Source organism: Lineus longissimus, chromosome 5 (assembly GCF_910592395.1).
Source record: "Lineus longissimus chromosome 5, tnLinLong1.2, whole genome shotgun sequence".
Lineage (NCBI taxonomy): Eukaryota > Metazoa > Nemertea > Pilidiophora > Heteronemertea > Lineidae > Lineus > Lineus longissimus.
Window position 1 is genome coordinate 7110372 of NC_088312.1, and position 23104 is coordinate 7133475.

At 41.4% G+C, this 23104-nt stretch overlaps 1 protein-coding gene across 1 annotated transcript; it reads right to left on the bottom strand.

Moving 5' to 3' along the window:
• Positions 1 to 847: 847 nt before the first annotated feature.
• On the bottom strand, positions 848 to 19373 carry LOC135487581 (cation-independent mannose-6-phosphate receptor-like). Its single transcript, XM_064771471.1, has 38 exons — positions 19222 to 19373; positions 18283 to 18568; positions 17407 to 17635; positions 16895 to 17112; positions 16525 to 16687; positions 16202 to 16394; positions 15604 to 16007; positions 15135 to 15290; positions 14660 to 14963; positions 14122 to 14409; positions 13752 to 13923; positions 13374 to 13541; positions 12911 to 13129; positions 12648 to 12825; positions 12161 to 12463; positions 11686 to 11879; positions 11210 to 11516; positions 10642 to 11019; positions 10419 to 10485; positions 9950 to 10097; positions 9633 to 9765; positions 9334 to 9459; positions 8862 to 9121; positions 8450 to 8665; positions 8075 to 8224; positions 7649 to 7825; positions 7207 to 7405; positions 6932 to 7008; positions 6488 to 6645; positions 6152 to 6297; positions 5826 to 5967; positions 5401 to 5556; positions 4998 to 5194; positions 4593 to 4711; positions 4316 to 4398; positions 3949 to 4101; positions 3734 to 3803; positions 848 to 3379 (listed from the first exon to the last, which is right to left on the bottom strand). Exons 1-38 carry the CDS (start codon positions 19347 to 19349, stop codon positions 3254 to 3256), a joined length of 7191 nt encoding a protein of 2396 aa, XP_064627541.1. The 5' UTR covers positions 19350 to 19373; the 3' UTR covers positions 848 to 3253.
• Positions 19374 to 23104: the final 3731 nt, after the last annotated feature.

A 23104-nucleotide genomic window follows, 5' to 3' on the forward strand; every position in this document is an offset into this window, starting at 1 on the left:
TTTTCTCTCAGTAATGGACCTCTGGCCATCTCTGGCATAGGTCGCTCAGTGCTAAAAGAAATGCCTACCCTTACTTGGGTAGAGAGGTAGTACAACACAATATGTGTTTGTATTCCATGTGAATTTTTTGTGTTTTCTCTCTCAATAATGAACATGTGACTGTCTCTGGCATGTGTCGTCTTAAGTACTATAAAAGGAACAAGATTGTACTCCATCCATAACCTTACTTAGGGAGGGATCTAAGTCTGAGTCTGATAAGGTCTCCTGTAAATGGTCTTCGATCATGCCAGACGAGTTGTGACATTTTTCCACAGGCCAGCAAAGACATGCGGTCGTCTGTCTCGCATGGTCTGCAAGTCGGATACTGTCTCTGGCATGTCTGGTCCAGTACTAAAGGAACAGGGGTGTATCCAATCCCATCGATCCTAACCCTCACTTTGGGAGAGATGAAGTACAAAACAATAAGTTTGAAGCTGAAGTTTGAACCATTAACTACTAAGCTTTCGACTCAATCCAGAGCCATCATCTGAGTGACATCACTTATCTTCAGGACATGCCTTACGCATTCCCGAAAGTAGATTGTCCAATATTTCCAGGAGGGTTTGAGAGTCCTAATCTGCATAGCTTCGTTCATGCCACATTTAAACCAGTCCGGATCCTGGTCCAATATTTTCTCTGTCAAGGTTGATGTTATGTCCCCTCATGGTGATTATGAACACAGTAAGTTTGCATGGGAATATTTTTGTAATGTACCTCTCTGACTGTCTGGCATGTGTCGTCCAGTACTAAAACAACCAGGTTGTATCATATTCCTATCCGGTCAAAGACTGGAAGCCAACAACAGATATATGAAATAATTTGCACTTTATTCATCAATCTGTATTCCAATAGATCTTGTTCGATCGATTCTGAACACTGGGTAAAATATCTTGGGTAGTAATTTACATCCAATTGCATCAGCAAAGAATAAAGGAGATTTAAATTGATCTCTTTAATCAGCCTGAGGGCACCTCTCTATTAAGGACAGCATTTTTCAGTAACAAAGTTGTCTGTAATAGAGAGGTGTTACTGTAGTACTTTTAAAAAGACGTGTAAAATATCAATACAGTCACAACCAGGAGACAGGACAAATATCTGCATTGTCACAACCATGACACCATCATCTCCTAAGGGCTCTTCACCAAGCTCAACAAGGAGGCTGGACTATTCTCCATGTCACCCCAGGCTAGTCACAACCTGGAGACAGTCTTAACCATCTGTCTCAAACTCAGGGGGGCACCATCAAAGCACATGGTCAGCAACGATAACAATCTACAGTGGAACCTCTATTCGCTGTATCCAGGGTGAACTTAGAATCATTAACACGTTAAATTGTGATGGAAAATTGTTCACAATCACCATTATTATTCACAGTAAAACAGTTCACTGTAACATGTGTAAGTACATGTAATCATCTTGATTAAATTACAGCAATCAGCAATATTTACAAAATGCAATCAATATCTGTACAATCACTACATGTACCATCTTGGCGAAGACCGTTTTTCCATTAACGATAGAGGATATATTTATCCCAAAAGGAATCCAAATTCCATGGACAGGAAACCAACACTCATTCTTGATCCATTAAACAATGGAAACGATCCAACTTGCGCAGGATTCAAACACACCTTGATAGCAATGTTGCATGTATTACATGTATACTCAGCACCTCATTTTTGAGCCAGCAGTCTCATTTCTTTTTAATTGAGATATAGATGGCAAGACTGACATGCACGTGTGCAGAACAAAGCCACGACCAAAGAAAGTTTAAAAGTTTCCAGAATGGTGTGATAGAATTGAAATTAACACTGCACTGTTGGGTCTCTGTCCTGAACGGTCAGGTGGAGCTCTAATTTTCTGCCCCAAATCTTCTTTGGACTTATATTTCAGTGCCACCTTCCTGGTTTAGATCTTAGCCCAAATACTCTTCAGTTCAGTGTTAATTCCTTATAAAGAACAGCTAAATGTAGATGAAAAGAATAGCTCTCAGAACAGAATATGTTCCACTGACCTCAACCGCCCTATTATCAAAAGTTAAATGCAACTGAATTTTGTTCCAAAATACATCTATATGAAAGGCCAATAATTCAAAAAACACCATCAAAGATAACCTATACTGAAGTAACAGTTTCAAATCACCACACCCGCCTATATGCAACACCTCCTATTTTACTTCTTTTTTTGTGAAAATAAAGCAGTGTTTTATAGTTATGCATTAAATATTTATATATGTAAATATAAACATCAGACAATATTAAGTAGTGTACCATCAAGTGGGTGATTATGGTTTTGAAAGATGCGGCACATGTAGATGAAGCACACTATTACATGTACATGTATATACACATCGATTGTTCAACTGAATGCATTGCTCACATATAGCAACACGTACATGATGTTTTTGTACTGTAGGTCTCTTATTCGTGACTAGAAAGGTCACATAATAACTAAGTGTACAAGTATGTTGATAAGGCAACAAAAAATCAAATAAATCACAAAAAAATCTACATTGCAGCTGGTATTTCTTTGTGATGCCGCCGAGAAACACAAAATGTTCATGTCAAATTACAAAAGCGATTCACAAACAATTTTAATTTCATGATGGGATGCCTTTCCCAATGAAAAAAACAGGTCGTTGAAATTTTTCGTGCTTTCATCGTTGTGTAAAGAAATCAACAATACCTTTCACCGCAACAGAACTAATGCAATATCTAATGATTCATATTACTCGGTCGATCGAACTGATTACAGTATTCTAAACCGCCAAAGACCTTGCATTGCATGCTTTGCATAAAATATGAAAATTAAACCTTGGAAAAAAATTACCAACATTGCTTTACAAGCACACAATTTGTTCCACATCACCAACAGCAAAGGAGTCCCAATGCGCTGAAGCAGTCAGAATATCATACATGTGAAACTTGAAACAGCCCATCTAAACAGATGATGGTATTATATTCTTACAATGACAACAAGACTTATAGTGAGATCCACAAGAATTTATCACAGTACAACCTTCTTCTAACGCCATCGTCAAACTAGAACAGTCATTCAAATATAGACAGGAATGTTCACAAATCAAATGATAGGGCTAAATATCAACGCAAAAATGGCAAAAACTGTCAGTTCACTTTAACAAACAGTCCATTGGATTTAAACGACTTATTGTGGACTCCTTCCATGAATAATATTACAAGCATTTATTTTGTTTTCATAAGATGAGGTCGTCATCACTTTCATCGTGGTAGGAGGCCACTGGTGTATCACCGTTGGTGATTTCCTCATCTTCCACCGTCGGTCCACTGAGGAGGAAGTCATCATCCTCACCCTGGGCAAGCTGAAAAGATACAGGTGTCGCTTAGTTAGCAGAGGAATAAGTGATCGGTGGGAACAAGAGGGGAAGTGGTACAGGAATACAGATGATGTAGCTGGGACCAAAGGGTTCTACAAGTCTACTGGAAATGCCAGGTGTCATTGATCCTGACCTTGCCCTGGTGCACCTGCTAGTCTGACCCTAAAAGCTCTGCTGGCAGGTCCAACCATGCCAGACAAATCTTAAGCAAGGGTCCAGACCAAGTTGGATCCCGGTGTTGGTGATGACGCCAAGAGGAGGCAGCCCTTGACATTTATAGGTGAGCGATGGGTCAGCAACTCATTCCGTCTCTATACAATGACACAAATAACCACCTACCACTGAATACTGGTATGTTTTTGGAGTGGTACGCTTGAATATTCTCCTTACTCTAGCTGTGAATCTCACTCTGAAATGAAAAAAACATAATCATTGTCACAAAATTAACTATTTGCTCTAACGATTACTACAGGTGTTTTGTTACTCAGCATGCCTATAGTTTGCTTCAAGATGATCAGAAATATTAGAAGAGAAGAAAAGACAACAAATCTTACCTTCTCTCTTTTTTATGGAAGACTATGACAAGGATACAGATGATGATGATTCCAGAAAATACACCCACGATCGCGCCGACAGTGGAGGCATTCGTTTTCCCATAAGTAACTCCAGAATGAGCGGTTTTGGCAGTTACAGGTTTGGGGATTTCACTGCAACAAGAAAAACACACAATGTAGAAGCGAAAAACCTAGCTATTGACCTAGCTATTGACACTCCAGTTGACTCATCACTGAACAAGCTCTACTATTCTGACCACCCCTTGAGGAAGTGAGTCGAGCATCAAATGTTTATGCTATTTTAGTTTACTTCTCCTGTCTGAAAATCCTAGCTATTTACACCTACATGTGTTAAGACTTTACTTACATTTTTGGTACAATACACGCATCATACGTGTACCAGTCAAACAGATATGTACACTTGGCTTGGTAGGTAAACATGGGACTCATCTGCAAAAAGGATGTGTTTCTTGTAAAAGTTTGAAGAGAGTGAAAGGGGCATCTGAGGACCCGATAAGACACCATCTCTTAGCACCTACGATGGCATTATCAAGTATGAGATAAAAGTGAAGAATTAAAGTTAAAGTGATGATGCAATGCCAATGACTCCTGAAGTCTTAAATTCCTACAAAAGAAGAACATACCCTTTTAAACCTATCTTCTAGACTGTCATCACAGTGAAACACTATAATGGACTGGAAATACTGGGACTTATCAGCATCACACTTCTGGTCGGAGGTGTAGACACCCTCGAGAACATCATCTGGAAGATGGAAAATCGAATTCACTAAATTGACATCATTCAGCATGCAACCACATAGTGCTGTTTCACCTGTATCATAGCTCTGATGAACACAAGGGCATTTATCTCGGCTGCTATACCTGTGTGGTGAATGATGGCCAACTGATGGCCTGGATCAGCAGGACTCTGCAAGAGTGGACCTCCAATGCCTCATGGTCATCTGAAGGTGTAATTATTAATACAACAGCAGCAGCAGTAATGTCAGATGGATATAATTAAAGTATGGTCAACTCTTAACTCAACCTACCTTCCATGTAATATTTCCTCGTGCTATAACTCCCAAGGTTAGTGAAGGAATGCACATTGTTTCTATCCGTTTTGCAGACGACAGCATCTTTACATTTTGATGATTCTGCTTCGCTTGCATCAAGATGTAACTTGCCTTCTAAACTGAACATATAGTCAAACACCTGGGAGCCTCTGTGCTCCGTGTGCTCATAGTTACTGAAAAGAACAATGAAAAACACATTTGAACTCTCTAACTATGAGATTGCTTTAATACTTATTGCAATGCCGAGCAGAAATTTATCACAAACTAATAATGTTTTCCACTCGAATGAGGTCTTTAAAACGAGAAACGGTTCAAATGAACATTTTCGGCATTCATCACTGGAGCAAGGTGGTGAATTCAGTCAGGGGGATTGACTTACTGTCCCTTGCTGTATAGCTCCTTCAGTAAGATGGATCCACCAGAGCGTGGGTCCATCACTTCCCCATTCACCTCCTTCACCAGCTGCCTCTCCACCTTACATGCCATACGCGTCTTCCACTGGAACCGGAACACACAGCTACTATCGTCACTTTGGCTGGAATGAGTAGGTATAGAATATGTCGTGAAATGAGATAGAACATGTGGATGAGAGTTGGTTGTTCCAACCTCTACTTCATTGAAACACATATCAAGTTGAGCCTGTAGCACGGTCGTTTCTTCGTCAAAGAGCAGATTTCAAGAAACGCACTTCTTCAGAGAATAGTGAAAAAAACATAGACAGAGCTTAGGATGAGAGTTGAGAGATCTTGGGACAAAGGAAGTAGATGCTCCACAGACAGCTTTTATTCGGACCTTCTCACTCACCTGGGGAGTAACACTGGACCACCTACTGTAGCAGCACATTCAAACTCGATCACAACAGATGCAGGTGGCTTGTCACTACGGCGCGTAGCGTGGGAACATGCATCTGTTCCACCCGCATATTTCAGCACCAGTTTTTCACCAGCTGAAACGGCGTAGAAATGATATCAACATTGTTTGGAGACAGCAATGTCACGTCATAATGATGTTATGATGCCATTGATGTGCATACAAAAGGGAACAATTCGGTGTCAGAAGTAGAAGCAATTCACTTTAAAGGTAATTTGTGACGAGAATAATGAAAAGTAACATGTTCTTAAAAGACTTACTCTCAATCATTAACTGTTGCGAAGTGACCATTCCTAGGATATCCAATGTACCATCAGTTGTCTTGCGACACACAGCAGCCCCTGGTGGGCATTCCTTGGACTGTGTACCTTGCAAGTGAAGACCTTGACAGATGTTGATCCAGTACCTTAAAAATAGACAGAATAAAAATGTCAGTGAGAAATGCATGAGTTCTTCTGATGATCTGATCCACAGCCAGAATGAATCGAATGAAAAAAATGGTGTGCAGATTCCAAAACAATATTAAACACAGGCTTGGTTTGGCAGTTGACTTCACAATCATTAGCAGAATGATGATATCGAGTGAAGAAACTTACATGTTTCCTGCTTCATCAGTGATATTCCAGCTTCCCTGATCACGTGAGAGGATGGAGAGGTCATACGTATTGCCGTTATCAGTGATGCTGCACTTCTCTGCAACCGTCGGGCAGACCAATGACGTCTGCCAGAGGAAGCTGATAGAACAAGCAGACATCTGAAAGTATGATAAACATTTATATCTCTGCTGCTGGAGAAAGGGATGACAGGGTGCAGGAGTGCCACAGTCCAAACATCAGTGCCTGTCACCTATAAGGTCCAAGGTTTGATTCCCGGTTGGTACCAGAATACTCATGTGTTAGAGAGGGTCTCAATTTTCCTCCTACATTACAATACTAATTAGTTTTCCTGGCTCTTCACAGTCCTTTGGATATGATAGGAATACCATCTTTCTTCTTGTTAAAGCGTTTAAAACTAAAAAAGTACATGTATATGTTACTTACACCGAGGACGACTGGTTTGCCATGTCCAGCATGAGGGTCACATTCAAGTAGAATATGAGATGCCCCTTGACCAGTATCTGTAGGTATAAACAAAACTAATCATGACGGTGGCAAGACTGTACGCCTATGACAGACCTTTGCAGATATCAATAGAAATACTTATATCGATTAGTGCCATGCAAATATTTCTAGGTTTACAGTATGCAGAAAACAGATGCAAGATAGAGAAAGACGAATAATCATCAATTAATCCATGTATAAGAATTATTACTTACCTGCATTCATACAAGTGTCACCACCACTGTATGAGATTGTCACCTTCTCAAACTCAATGTTCGTCTTCTGGGTCGAAACGAGGCCGTAAGATTTCTCCTTGTCTCCTGTTGTGCACACCCCCGACCTCTTGCATATGCTGCCCTTGTCAGCTACACCACCACACAGGTTGACATAGTATTTTTTGCCTCCATAGGGCACCTAGTGAAAAATAAAAACTATGTTTTACTCAAAATATTAAAAAACTGTATTCCCTTTGAAATATCTGAGGATGAAATGCTTTCGGATGCCTTTTAACTGCATCCCAAACTACTCTGAAGATAGGAATAAGAATTTGTTTATCACTTGAAAGGAAGAAAACTTGGAAAACTTAATCACGGCTCACCTCGTAACTTGTCAAACTCTAAAAGGAAGAAAACTTGGAACAACATGATCACAACCTACCTCGTAACTTCCCAAAGGTATCTTCAGCGTTGATAAATCAAAGACGACATCAGTGACAGAATCTTTGAACTTGCACTCCCCGACTGTTTTGGGCACTTGGTAAGGACAGACAACACTTGTGCCCCACGAGAAGACGTAAACGCAATCGTTGGTGATGTCCTCAAGTTGTGGGTGACCCTGTAATGAAAACATGTGGTAAAGATTGCCTTGGCAGTTTCAAGACCATAACATGATAAATATCCAAATAGTGTGTGACTGCCTTTTTGACTGCTACAAGAACTGACAGCATGATGGGCAAAACTAAATGCAAAAGAAGAAATTTCATATCAGCTTGGGCAGGAACAGATCAGATACTTCCATCTGTGTACTAAGGCTTATGCAGCCAGGCGCGACAAGTGACAAGGCACAAGGCCTGCTGCAACCTACCTGCGGTGTTCCAGTGACACAGCTGAAGACAATCTTGGAAGTTGTATTCTTCTTTGGGTTTGTAGCACACTGGACTCCATGATCATACATGATGGTGACCTTGTTTGTATCCTTGTCGATGAAGGGAGCTGTCTCGACTAGGCCGAGACTCTAAAAAAAGAAACAATGTGAGAGATCACTTTACCAACAATTTGGAGTGTTCTGATGTAACATTGGGTGAAATTTTGCTAACATTTGATGATGCATTCCAGAACTGCCTCTTCTGAGGGACTCTTCAACCATATACTTGTGCACTAGCCCAAAGTACTCCTTTTTATCTAATAAAAAACTGTTGCCAGCTCCTCAAACAACTACAAACTTATCTTTCAAACTTACCACTGGTTTCTTCCCAGCTTCGACTCTACACGCAGCGCTACCTGGTGGGCAGAGGACTCCTCGAATTGGATTCAGCGGTCGACAGACATTGATATAGAAGGTTCCCTTAGGGTCTTTGTCTCCGGCTGTACTCTTGATGGCAAGGTAATATTCGTTGTTTTTAATCAGGGGTGAAAGGTCAATCACAGATGTGCCATTGTCGACTAGACATTGAACCTGTAATGAAAATATATCGCGGTTCATATCTCATTCAATCAGAGAAATTAGACTGTACACTTGGTCAGCAGACAATAGATGAATCACTTGGTATTTAAAGTTTAATGTCGCATGCCGCAACAACGAACGCAGTACTCGGTGAGAACTGCTCAGAAAGAAAGATCTGAAATGTTGAAAAAGCTTTGTCAGATCGTACCTGTTTTTCGCACGCCAGCTTTGTGGGCCACGAGATGTAATACGTGCAATCCTCGCTGGTCTCCTGAATGAACACAGGACTACCATCACCAGGGCCGCACACGAATGTGATGACCGTATTTCGAGTGTAGTTATTCCTGTGACACTTATCACCGTTGGTGTAGTTCAAGGAAATAATGCCGCGGTCATAGATTGGTTTGTCCGAGTAGTCACCCAGATTGAAACTACGGTGTTCACCATTATCTTCTGACTGACAAACTCCTGATAATGAGGGAAGGAATACATGGGCATTAGGTCAAACACCTTCACAGATCAGATAGCTTGGATGCTATTAAGGAATACACACCCATATTACACAGTTCGCCATCTTAAATTCAAAATCCAGAACTGCCACAGCAGCTGATGTGGACCCATTGATCATGGTAGCACGGTGTTTCCTTCTGAGGACAGAAGCCCATCTTGCATTAACTCACCAGAGTTTCCTTTACAGTTACTGGTTGCGATCTTGTCACAGATGTTGAACAGGTAGGTGTGGCCATCTTTGTCATGTTCTTCATAGCCCTTAGGTGATTTCAGGGAGCTCAGGTCAAACTTATAACCTGAAGAAAACAAGTGTAGTTTGAGATAGGTCAAACTTATAACCTGAAGAAAATGCAGTTTGAGACAGCTCAAAGGTGTTCAATATAGTAATAATAGTTGGGCGGTTCCAGGTATGCTGACCTGACATATTGATGTAGACTTAAATTCATTCATTCATTTCATCAAGTCTTACCAGTATCTGGGTTGGTTGTGGTACAGTTTCCACCAGTAACAGCAGACGTGCTCTCAACACATGCTTTCCTTGTCATCCAGGTAAAGTGGTAGTCACAGTCATTCTCAACAAAGGCATACTCAGGCTTCGTCCCCTGAAATTATGATATTTTTTATTTAATTTCGGCTGTGGCCAGTTCGATAAGTCTTTTTCTAATAATTGCCTGATAAACACACTGTAATAGGGCAAGTCCCTTGAATCAGACACAGATTAAATAAACAACTGAAACAATCCCCTTGACAACTCATGTTAGATAGAACTACCATAGAGTAACTTACATAAGCCGTCTTCTCACAGATCAAAAGGATGGTTGTGGTGGCATTCTTGCCATTCTTACACTGATCACCATTGATATACTTCAACATCAGATTCCCTTTGTCATCTGAAGTCAACATGTGGTCGTTCACTTCACCTATATTTCGATACCTGAAAGTTGAAGTTTTGGGTTTATAGTCTGATATCAACTATGCTATACATGTAGGTAATCACCCGACTTTACCCGCTAACCCAGGTCTGTCCTGAAAACATACAGCAGGGTGGACCCAAGATGAGCTGCTCAATTAGGGCCAATGTACCAATGGCCATATGGATGAATGGCTGAGATCCAATGACCACATCACAGTTGTGATAACGATGATGTTTTGGTAAACACATAAATGCCCACCTCACCATGGCGGTTAAGGGGCTCGCATGAAACTGAAGTAGATGTACGTTAATGAATATCAAAATATCAGTTGATTAGCCTACTTTTTCTTTGCGTCTTTCTCTGTGATGTTGACCAAGCATGCAGCTGAGTTGAAAGGACAAGTTGAACCTGAAAAACAAATTATGTTTTGTGACAAATGCAACTGAAAAAACGACCAACTGAAAATGATTGGAGTATCGGTTTTTTGATCCTAAACAAAGTTGTTTGTTTTTTATTCAGTAAATATACATAAAGCATCCTTAATATTCATCACGTGCCACCTACCTTTCCCATGGACAACACTTGCACACACATTGATAAAGAACTTAATTCCCATCGTAGATGGCTGCGGCGTGTACTCATAGTTCTGACTTGACTGAGTCATATCACTGAAATCAAAGTAATTCCTTTCGCTATCTCGGACGTCGCATGCCAGGGCTTTCTTGAAAGGCGGACAGGCTCGTGAAGTCTGCCAGGTAAACACGTAGGTACAGTCATCTTTTTCCACGACATACTTTGGCCCATCGCTACCGATTTTGTTGTGATCACACAGGAATTTTATAATGGTGCTCCGTGGGTATTTGCTGTGACAATTGCCGGTTCCGCCATTGTATTCCACGGTGATTTCACCATCCTCGTATTTGATGTCAGAACTAATAAGTCCTGGAAGTCAGAACGAAAAACATTTAGTTCAAACAAAACTGTATTGGAAGAATAACGAAGATGAAAAAGAATGGAGCTCTTTTCAACTTAAAAGAAATGTGCTAATGCATTCGTTGTGTGCTTGGGAAAGAGATGGCTGATGTATTTTGATGGTTTTGCAGGTTGGCTCATGACATATGAACACGCTCACCTCCACTGAAGATCGTAGCACTACCAGCTTTTGTCTGGCAGGAACCAATCCCCTTGCTCCCATCACAATCCCCTTTGCCTTCATTGAGATGACCGCACACATTGATGAGATACTCATATCCTCCTCCCGGCACATGGTAGTCTTTATCAGAGAGGTGTAGAGGATTTAGATCAAACTCTATATGGTAGAGGGGGTCAGTCACTTTGCATCCATGGCCAATGATTTGCTGCACGGCACAAGCTGCTGGCGTCCGCCATTCAAACACGTACTCACACTCTGGTGTCTCTTTCAAAAAGGTAGGCGAGTGCTGAAAATAACGAACGTATGATCAGAAATTCTTCTCAAGTTGCAACTGAACTGCAATGAATACCTGTACCATTCTATTAGGAGATTCTATATTAAAGAATTCTTATAGAGGTGCCTTTTGCCTAGTGGTAAACAACTGCTGGCTACAATGAAGTCGAAAAAACACTTACTTCAGTGGGTGAACAGTAAAAGATGATTCTTGTGCTGCGATGATTCTGTCTGAGAGTCCCAGCATGGCAGATCTCTCCCCCCAGATAGCGGATGCTGACAGTACCATTCTCTGCCGATGGGTTACTCTGAATATAGCCCATACCGTGTGACTGTTTGTTTGTGATGGATACTTGGCAGCCTCCGACAGGGCCACCTGCAACAAAAGACAATACCATCAGAATAGGCAGTGTTATTCAGCCTTTACACGACAACCAAGCGCTTTGGAAAATAAATGCAGTCAGTCAAAACTATGCAAAGGTCTTAAAATTCAATGGAGGTCCGAAATTTTGTGATGTTCCTTTGGGTCTCCTTCGAAAAGTTTCTTGAAAGATGTTTCAGACGCCTATAATAATGTGATTAGACACAAGTTCTCCCAAGTTAAGTTCATTGTCAATAGCAGAATTATGCTCATAGCTCCGCGAAGGCAAAACTAACCTGGGCAATTGGTGCCTGGTATGGAGTTGATCGGCCGACAAACATTGATATAGTACTGTAAATCAGAGTGCCCACTCCTGGAATCTGGCACCATCCACGAGCTGTCCACCTTCGAAAGAGTTGAAAGGTCATACTGGTAGCCGTATTGATCTGAGACGATGCAATCAACGGCCTGTGGAGCACAGGCGAGAGAGGTATCAAATTGGAAGAGATAAGTAGTGCCCTCTTTCTTCAAGAATTTCACATCGCCGAGAGGTTTGTCGCGATGGCAGTTGAAGCTGATAACAACTTTTGTTCGGTCACCTGAAAAAGGTATAAAAGGTAATGAGTAGATGTATTTACTTAAATCTAAAAGTTTACTACCATGTGTTTTTTTAGCTAAGTTCTCACTTTCACTGACTGCCAAGCTTCAATGCTCGATTCTGTCTCCTTCTCACTGAAATATATCACGTTTTGGGGGATACCCTTTGGTCAGGACTACACTTACCATTTTCGAGGAGGCCTCCTTCATAGGTCAATGTCAACGTCCCATCATCAGAGAACTGTAGCTTCTGTGAAGACTCCGTGGCAAGATTGAGAGTGACTTTCTCATCCTTGACTTGGCAAGCAGCAGCATCTTTACCAACGATCACACCACATGTGCTGACAGCACCACAGATATTGAGCTGGAATAGAGATGAGTTTTTCATCTTACAGTACTAGCCTATAAGGGAGAAATGGCCAAGTTAACAAGAAATGATAGATGCTCACCTTGTAAGTAGTACCGGTGCCACCGTCAGCACTGTACACATCTGTCCCTCTCTTCATGAGCGGCTGGAGATTGTAAACGTACCCAGTCTTGGCATCTTTCAAAGTACACTTCTCCTCGGTCTTTACTTCTGTGTCAACGATTGGACATGCAGCCGCTGTCTCCCAGAGGAATGAATATTCACATTTACCGTCTGCTCGTAAAAAGCTCGGGCTGGTCGACTGGAAGAAGATACAATATTGAAGCTAAGTAGCAGCAGAAATATTGATTTGAGTACGAGTCTAGATTCTACGATACGACACATTCTCAACGTGGTACACTTTTCATATTTGATCGTGGGTCTAGAAAAAAGAAATTGCTATAGCGCAGTTTGAAACTTGGTACCGGGAATATACATAGCAAAACGGGTGAATGAAATGAACAAATCTCGTTGGACTTGTCTACCAGTCAATCACACTGACTTACCAGTTGTCCCTTTGTACATTGCAAGTGAATGTTGGTAGTGTAGTTTGTGTGCTTCCCATTATCATCAACGCATTCTGATCCGTTTGTATATTTCAGCAGGATCTTGCCCTGGCTCTCAAGGGTGGGTGGTGTCAAGGCATGGCCCAGGTTCTTGACTTTAATTTCTTCCTAAAATAGAAAAGAAAATATCTTGCTAAGAAGATGTTGTGGAACGAAAATCGAAAAAATGTTCATCCGTGTAAGTATTCACAGACAAGCTGCACAGCTTCCATGAATGTGGAATTCTGGATTATTGAAAGACAGAAACAACATAAGGGAAAGGTAATAAAGCATTGTTTCTGTGATATACAAGCCTAAAAAGATGGAACTGTCACTTACGGCAAAATTGTGGAATTCTGACATGCATGCTGCGGCGAAGGTGTCGCACATGCTATTCCGTACGTGGACAGGATTCAGAGGACGGCACACGTTGAGATAGAACTTCCGTTTCAGTTTAGAATCAGAGTCATCTACTCTCTCCCAGTTCTGTTGATTTTCCGACTTTGATAAACTGAAATCGGAATCAGTCATTTATAGTCATTTGAGAAGGGCTTGAATTTGAGTGAGGTAAACATACAATAAAATATCTTAAGCAATATCTTCATGCTCTAAACCTCTTAATTTGAGAGTTGTTTTGCATTTTAAACGATATCAAAGTGCAGTATATTGCAGTTCAACCAAATTTGTCGACCAATTAATTTGAACATACCCTGACAGATCATACTGCTCATTGGTCTTTGGATCAGTCACTATGCACTCAAGAGGAGCCTCTGCACAGGCGTACTTGGTGAACCAGCGGAATGTGTAGGAATGGTTGCCCTCATGGTGGAACTCTGGATGGCCAATGCCAGCATTTGGGTCACAGAGAAACACGATCTCGGTCTTCCGAGCGATTGGCGGCGTGGTGTGGTAGTTATCACCATCGGAATACGTCAGATTGATCATGCCATCGAAGTAGTAAAGGGTGTCGGAAGCTTTACCAAGGTTGAAGTTTTGGCTGAAAGAAATTAGAGGAAATGACTGAGAAACATGGCAGATTTCCAAACTGATGAGGGAAACTAAAAAGATGCAAACTTAGATTTTTAAACAAATGTACAATGTATGAGATATTTCGCAGCAAATTTCGTTGTCATACAAGATCTAGGTTGTACTTAGTCTAGTTCCGAGCTGATGGGTACTACAGGAATCATACCCAGAGTGCACAGCGGCCGGTTAGAAGGACGAATTCCTTCAAGGGGACGACTTACAGAACATTTTTCTTGTTTACTTGACAGACTCCACTCTGAGCATCCTTGCACTTGCCGTTACCAATCGGAGCACAGACATTGATGAGATAGTCATAGGACGTGTCGTTGGTCTTGTAGAAACTGGCGTCGCCTGTCTTCGTCAAACGTGACAGGTCAAAATTAAAGCCAGCATCGTTGTCGGAGACACGACAGTTTGTTCCAATTTTTCTCCCTAGTACACAGGCAGCTGCTGTCTGCCATCGGAAGTCATAGAAACACTTGTCGTCTGAACGGTGAACAAGGACAGGGCCACTCTCAAGGTCACCTGAAGGTCAAGAATCAAGAATGACAAGGCTAGCTATACAAGATCTTGTAGTTTTAAGGTTAGTTTCGATTAATCTAAAAGACTGTTGGCGACATCTGTTGCCAAGTAAGGCCGAGGGATAGAGAAATTGTCCAAAAAAGACCTGATCAAATAATAGCTTTGAAATCTTACCTGGTTTACAAGTCAATGTGATAGTGGTCATTGCTGAGTTCTTAGACTTATCAGTGCATGGGCTACCATTCTTGTAAACTAGTTGGATATCCCCGGACGTCAAGTAAACTGGACCTTGAACATACTGGCCAAGGCTCTTAGCTTTCCCCGCTTGATCTGAAAATGGAGACAGCATTTGAGTACATGTATGGTGATAGGTGCAGGGAAGTCAGAGGCATGATAGTTACGTGAAGGATTTGTAGTTACGTGAGTGGACTGTCCTCTTCACTATAATGCACTTTAGGAAGTTAGAAGATTGATTTCTGCGTGACACAGCTCTGCTCCTGGATACTTTGTACCCTTCAACCACAAGTAGTGGGTCTAAGTGAGAGCGGAGCATAATTTCAAGAGTTCTGGAAGAATTCTATTCTACCTCATCTCAGTTGGTGCAGTTGACTTTGACCGTGAATGAAAATATTGCCTAAATTACCTATACTACAGGCAGCAGCCCCATCAGGACATTTGTTGGTGAGGTTGGACTTCAGAATGTCACCACAAATGTTGATGAAATATCGGCTTTTACTTTCGTCGCTTGCCAAAAGATGACTTGTCAATGCCTCCCAGTTGTTCTCCTTGGTTCGTATCAGAGTCGACAAATCAAACTGCTTCTTGTCAACGTTGACACGGCACATTTTCGGATGACTGACGCACGCATATTTGGTCGACCAATCAAATAAATAAGTGCAGTTTGTTTCCGAGTTGAACACCGGTTTGCCCCGGCCGTCGTCTTCGGCAGACTGGTTACAGTGGAAGGTGATGACAGTTGTCCTTGAGAAGTGGCTGGAGCAGGCGTCTCCAGCTTGATAGGTCATCGTAAGTTCACCATCTGAATACCTGAAATTGGGAAATTTCATTTAGAAATAACAGCAAGAGAAAACTTTCAGAAATGATGACTGAGCTTTCGACTTTGGTATTCAGATTTGAGTACCTGTTATAACATTAAAATTCACCAAAGGGCATAACTGAACTGTGGCTTATACACTAATCTGATATCCGCAAACTGGGAAATTTATTTGAGACACTCATACCTCAGTGTTTGGTGATGGAGTCTTCCTAATGCTTCCCCAAATGAGGGATCAGAGAAGGATTTCTGGCAAACTGATATGCCGTCTCTGTTATCTGATGTTGGACAGTCGATTCCAAGCTCACCACACACGTTGATGAAATAGACGTAAGTTTTCCCGCCGGTGGTGAAGTTGGTTCTGTATGGATGGGCTGAACCTAAAAAAGATTACAACATATTTTATTAAAGAGCAATATCTTGACTTATAAAGTTTGAAAAACTGCGTGACAGGATATCAATTTCAGCTTAAAGTTTGATGCAGGAAAAAAGGACTCGATCTTTACTCACCAACTCCCTTGGTCAATGGAGAAAGATCGATGTCAACACCATGCTGTTCTTGCGTCAGCTTACACGTATTGGAGGTAAGCGTTTCCTCCGGACATGCATACTCGGTCTCCCACAGAACTTGGTACTGACAGTTGAAAAATGACGTCAATTTTGGATTCTGGCCCTGAAAATACAGAGGCGTTGTGAGGGAGAGGCGACAATATACATTTTGTATATTTTGTATCTTTAAGCAGTGGTCTCAATTGGCTTTGTCGACTTTTAAAGCTCATTCTTTCCCCTTGGCACATAAATTAGGCCAAGCAAACACTATTCTTAAGGCTTATTCATTCCCCTTGGCACATAAATTAGACCAAGCAAACAATATTCTTACCCCTCCTCGCTTTGGACAAAGGAATGTCACAGTAGTAGATGGAGTATCAACACAGCCACTTGGTTTATCAGCAACTGATGTGTTATAATGCAGTATCAGGTTGCCCTGGGCGTCGTACTGGAGTCTATCGGCCGGGCTGCCCATGTTTGCGACACCCATCATGTGTGTCTGGCATGCTGCTGTGCTGGGGCTGCACCCTTTTAAACTTGTGTTTGTGCCTGGAAAGTAAGTTGAATTCAAATTTGAAGTCAGATTTGTGGTGCAGCTGTCAAACATTTGGACGCTTGCAAGTTCTACCCACGTTTTGGTCCTTGCTTGTTCTTCACAAAGTGAGCTCAAGTGAGGTGCCATACAAGCAGCTCCTTGGTACCTCAGAGTGCCTCACTGAACACCTACATGTCAGAGTAGTTTTTAACTTGAAACTCTGGATGAATATCAGCCACAACTGATGAGCTTTCCATCGTTGCTGCGACCTTGTTCACACAAACATCTTGGTTGGTGTTTATGCTTACCTGGTGTTATAGCACGACACACATTGATGTAGAAGTCGCTATAAGTTGCTGTATCAGTTTTATAAGCCCCTTCCGTCATAATAAGGGGTGTGAGGTCAACCTTTTTACCATCTTTGTTGTAAATGGAACATGGCACCTCACTGGCAGTGGTCTTCTTTTTACAAGCTACTGTACTGTGCCACTCAAAGTAAGTGTCACATGCATATGATTCTAAAAACTTGGGAGATCCCTGAAAATACACAAAGTTTGTATAAAATCTATATATTATGAGTTATAATAAGATTATGTGATAAGCTGGCTATGCTAAGCACAAGACTTTCATCATTATGTCTCTTAGTCATGTGACCCTGACACAGACACTGTCACAAGTCATAATAATGATTTTTTTGCTTGATTGTGTGATGAACGACACATTGCGAGCAAGTGGCCATTGTGAAATTTCTGCAGGTTTTTCTGTGGTATTAATCTACCCAGGTAGACGTCTTTAGTTCCAGCCTTTAACTTCAATACAACCTTATGGTCAGAAAAAGTAATTGTCAGAATTTACAAAATGTTTCTGTAATACTATGAGATTTGAACATTGTCCAATATCACTCCCAAGAACATTTACCAAAGGTAGGGCATTCATTGGCAAAATGTAACACAGGTATAGGTTGACCTAGTGTAAAGAAACACACAGTGGAACCTCCCTAGAAAACACCTCTCTAATAAATACCTCTCTATTAAGGACACTAGTTTTGGTCCCAAATTGGTTGTTTACTTTCAACTTGACCTCTCTAATCGGGACAACTCTCTATCAAGGACAGTACTAATCAGTCCCAAGGGTGATCTTAATAGAGAGGTTTTACTGTACTACCACACATGTAATCAACTCACCAATGTGTTGCCACATTTGATATTAATGGCAGTCATATAACTTTGCCCCTTGTTGACAGAACATGGCCCTCCATGAAAATAGAGCCATAGCTCCTTTTTACTGGTATCTTCTGTCACATTTAGTGTCTGTGAATAATTCCCTATACTCCTAGCTCCTTGGGAATCCTGGCAGCATATACTTGAATTCCCTGGACATGATTTGTCGATGCTGGATGCATTTTTACAAATGTTTATCTTGTATGCAGTCAATGTGTTGTTGATTTTAACTTTTACTTCCCATGGCCACCTAAAAAACAAATGAAAAAACTGAATAAAAAAATATTCTGAATTTGACAATTCACTGTTCCTAAATTTGGGTACTACAGGTAGCCTATATTACAGGGTATTAAGGTGGTACATTTATAGCCCCAGTGTGCACTTGGTGTGTACTACCAGCTCTTTTTAACACTGCAGGAGCCATGATTGTACAACTTTATACCTTAAATAGACACAATTGTAAGCTGCATACTTGTTTCAATCAATTGGAACTCTAAGATCAGGACACCTCTCTATTATTAAGGACAGAACAATTGTCTGTCCCAAGAGCTCCTTACAATACATGACTGTTACACATACTGGATAAAGCCTGTGTTTGTCGGCAAGATTCCAACAAATCAAAATGCTATTTCATATCATTGCAACAAAGTTGTCTGTCAACGTTGATGAAATTCCTAGAATCGGAAGATAGAGATGCTGTCTAGTCTAGCGTCTTTCGTTGACTGCTAGTCCTCAACAACTCTCTCTCTCCGACTGGTGTGATGATGTCTAGGTGTTACCCCTTCGGGCTGGAAGTAATCATGATGAACAATGTCAATTTGAACTATAGCAACTAGGCTACAGTAACAGTACAAATAATATGCAACAAAAATGAGAAAATTCGCGTCCAGAGAGATAGAATACCTTGCAAGAGGTGAGAAGTCATATTTATCTCCTAATGTGCTGGTGCAGCTGTCGCAGTCGATCAGATCTGAGGATACCACGAGCATAAATAAAGGCAGGTAACTAAACAACGATATTTTCAACATCATTCCAAATTTTCTTCCTTGGAGTTCGTCCGCCATGTTGTTCGTTTTGACGCTGTCATGTGCCCGTCACATGACACCCATGTGATCTTGTGGCGTTGGTTCGAAACATCGCATTGGTATTAGCATGGGGAAATTGGGTTCGTTCAAATCATGGTATTGGTATTGGCATTGAAACTGGCGAATCGCATAAGCAAGTTTTATCGAAGTTTCATAAAACTTCCGTGGCATAATGTGAGCTCGTTGAGGAGTCTCACTATTATGTGGACGGTGTAAAGGGGAAGAGGCTAGAGAAGCAGGTCCAGGACAGATTGCCGCGAAAATTTATAAATACAGTGTAGTTTGGGAAGCTGGCTTGACATCCTGACAAATCCGGCCATCGATCACTCGATATGTGGCCTCGATATGTTTACTCCCTCAATCAGAAAGATGCGTAAGGAGTAGGCCCTGTTTGCAAGAGGATGCTGCAAGAGGATGTTATAAGTTTCCCGAACTATTTATAAATTTTCGCGGCAATCTGTCCTGGACCTGCTTCTCTAGTCTCTTCCGTGTAAAGGCCATGTAATTGAACTATAGCACCATAACCAGGTTGGCCGATCCTGCATTCATGACGCACCCCACCCACAGTTACGACGTCGGACGTGAATCCCATTAAATATGGGCCCGGCTGTTACAAAGAATCTTAAGTCTGTTTTGGTGACCTAAGTATGAGAATTTCTTAAGTTTTGTCTTAAGTTGATTCACAAAGAATCTTAACTCGCCTAGCCGACTTAAGTACCCAAAAAACTTAAGCACGGTAGCTACCGCACTTAAGTCGGAATGAAGGACACAAGATGCTTTGAGATTCGTACTTAAGTTTTTGACATGGCTTAGTCAAAATATTATGACTTAAGACAAACACTTAAAATTCTTTGAGAAACCGGGTCACATTATAGGTTCAGTATGTTTCAATTAATCATGAACGGTTGAGGATTGCTCCACAGTAATCTTTGCTATCGAGGTCGTTCATGGTCTACTTTGTGATGGGGCGGGTTATCAGGTGTGGATCTGCTCGTGCTGGCCTTGACTTCATAAAAGAACTACGCCATCGCCATCTTTAGGGCAAGGTAGGAACTGAAAAGACCTTTCGATCATCTGTGCATCATCCTTGAGCTGTTTTGCATCAATATCGGGTGATGCCAAATCAGTTACCCCCAAGACTAACACTGGAGGAACAGGGTTGTCCGCTTCACTGCCCATACTTCTGTAGGGACGCTCCCAGCAGTTTGAAAGTCCTGTGAATGTATTAGTGTCTTTTTCTCTCAAGGAGCTGCATTGGACACTGTGAGGTGTCACATCCTTCGAACTAAAGGGACACAGCTCATGTGCCCTTATCAAATAGCACTTCAGGTTAGTCATAGCTCAGTTAGTCGTCTCGTATCAGGTACCACCCAAGAAGTACTCGAGTAGTGTTTGAGGAGATGATATGAATAAACACCAGCAAATGCTTTGTCTTCAAGTGACAATTGCGGTTTACCAGTTACTCTAAGTACGGGTTACTCTGGGCAGAGATGGGGTGTCAGTGTCTCTCTCAAGAGTGTACAGCGGACTGTCTGCAGGATGCCTCATCCAATACTAAAGAGACAGGGCTTTTAGCACCTCTGTAGGGATAACCATACATCGTAAGGATAGGATACAACACAAGTTTGAATGTCCTGGAATAATTCGCGTCTCTTTACGAGACTAAATCGGACGCTCTGTAATGTCACATCCTTCGAACTCCAGGGACACATAGATACACACATTGAGCACCAGTTATTTTCTGTGAGTAGTGGAGAAATGGGACTTTGTCAGTAAAATTTTTTATCTAGGCAGATTTCGCAAGCCCTCACGAGCGAAGATGTATGAAAGATGGTCTGTGGTGCCATGAAATCCTGCTTAAGTTCAGTTACGCGATATTCGTAAATCGGCTCAATCATTGATACCATGAGGACTATACAGATATAGGAAACCAGACAGAGCTCTTCAGAACTGTCGTCATACATAGACGTTGGTCTCCGCAAGGCTTGGAAAAACTGTCTCTTCTTCTCGACCGTCAACTGCTAACATACAAGTTGGCTATCTCATTCGGGGTTGAAACGCGATGCAAAATAAGTTACGGTACAGACTCTGGGCTATTTCGTCGACCCTGTCCGCAGGCGTGAGGTATTTTGGTGAGGAAGGTGCATTTGGTGTCGTTTGGTAAGTGCATAAATCTAACTTTTCGAGAGTGTCCCCCACGCTGAGAGACCGAAGGACAAGAGACAAAGCCTGATGATATGGCAACTTTTATTGGGCAAGTATATATAATATATACTACAAAACCTAGAATTAGTGGCCGGCATGCGGAATCAGAAAAGGCTGACCGTAAATTGTTGCACGTGAAGATAGTGTAGTGTGTTAATCGAACTTGTTGGGAGTGATCCGCACACTTATTGACCGAAGGACAAGAGACGAAGGTTATGGTATGACAACATTTATTTGGCAAGTACATATATATGAATAATGCAAAACTTGGAATACAATAACACAACGTTGACACTGCTGACGCCGCTTGAGCCGCTTGAGCAAGCGTGTCAAGGGATCAGATGTTGGGTCAGTGCGCATGCGGGGCATGGGATGGAGTTTGGTGCACTGTGAGTGTCGATAAGGATGGGGGGGGGGGCAAAGGCAAATGACAAAAGCATGATAACAATTGAACAATGTACAAGTCGTAAGTAACCGTGTTCGCTTTCAAGGTGGCAAAAAATGATCGTTGACCAAAACAATGACATATTCTGTTAACACCAATGGAGCATTCTCTTGTATTGTATTTTAGCCCAAAACCGCCCAATCAAAATGGTGCAGAGACGCGATTGACGTTTATTGTCTTCAAGAGGAAATTGATCCCAAAACTGATATCGGCCTATAGTATAAATAATATCCTACCTAAAATATAGGCCTTCTGTTAAATTAGGCCTGCCTTAAGAAAAAAGAAAGAAAACCTACAACCAATTCCTCTTGAAAACAAATATGTCAATAAGGCTCATCCATGTATAATTTGAGTAAAACAATGTAGAAACACATTTTTGCTGTGATCAAGAAATAGCTCCATTTTTGTAATGTTGCACCTCTTGTGCTGTGAAATAGCTCAGATACGGTAAATGGATTGCCACATTGAAAACGGAACAAGAAATAGCAATATTCTGGATCAGCGAGTACATACATGAAGTGCTATTGATTTCAGGAATAAGCACATATTTTGCAAGGTTCAATTTTAACAAAGAGTAACAATGTTTGATGTTAATTTTCAGGGTCGAAAACAGGTGAGTGTCAACCCATTCTGTGCCAACAGCATGAATTACAACAAGAAAAGGGTAAAATCCGTTAGGAACTGCTGTTCCCTGATCATGGCTCTTGACCACTGGCCTGGAATAGAAAGGGAAGATTAAGATACCAAGAAACATTGAAATATACAATTTAAGGCATTGAAGTATTAGATCATTTTTCATGACGTTTTTTTTAAAAAAATCTTCTATTATAGCATATCAGTAATATGTCTATACACATGTTTATGTCTGTGACAGACTCATTGGCACTAATAAGATGAATCAATTAAATTGAATTGTCAGGCAATGGTGGTCAACCTGCCTCGGGTTTGTCCCAATATCAGTCACATGATGACGGACCTAAAGCCTCATTTCATCAACTGTAGCCAGCTTATCGAATTTTATCTCATTTACCTCAATTGTGTTCCACAAATC

Coding starts and splice junctions, on each gene's coding strand:
- LOC135487581 (XM_064771471.1), bottom strand. CDS start 19,349: ATGATGTTGAAAATATCGTTGTTTAGTTACCTGCCTTTATTTATGCTC. Junction 16,395..16,524: donor TCCATTGACCAAGGGAGTTG/GTGAGTAAAGAT, acceptor AATCTTTTTTAG/GTTCAGCCCATCCATACAGA. Junction 4,712..4,997: donor GAGGAAATATTACATGGAAG/GTAGGTTGAGTT, acceptor TCCATCTTCCAG/ATGATGTTCTCGAGGGTGTC.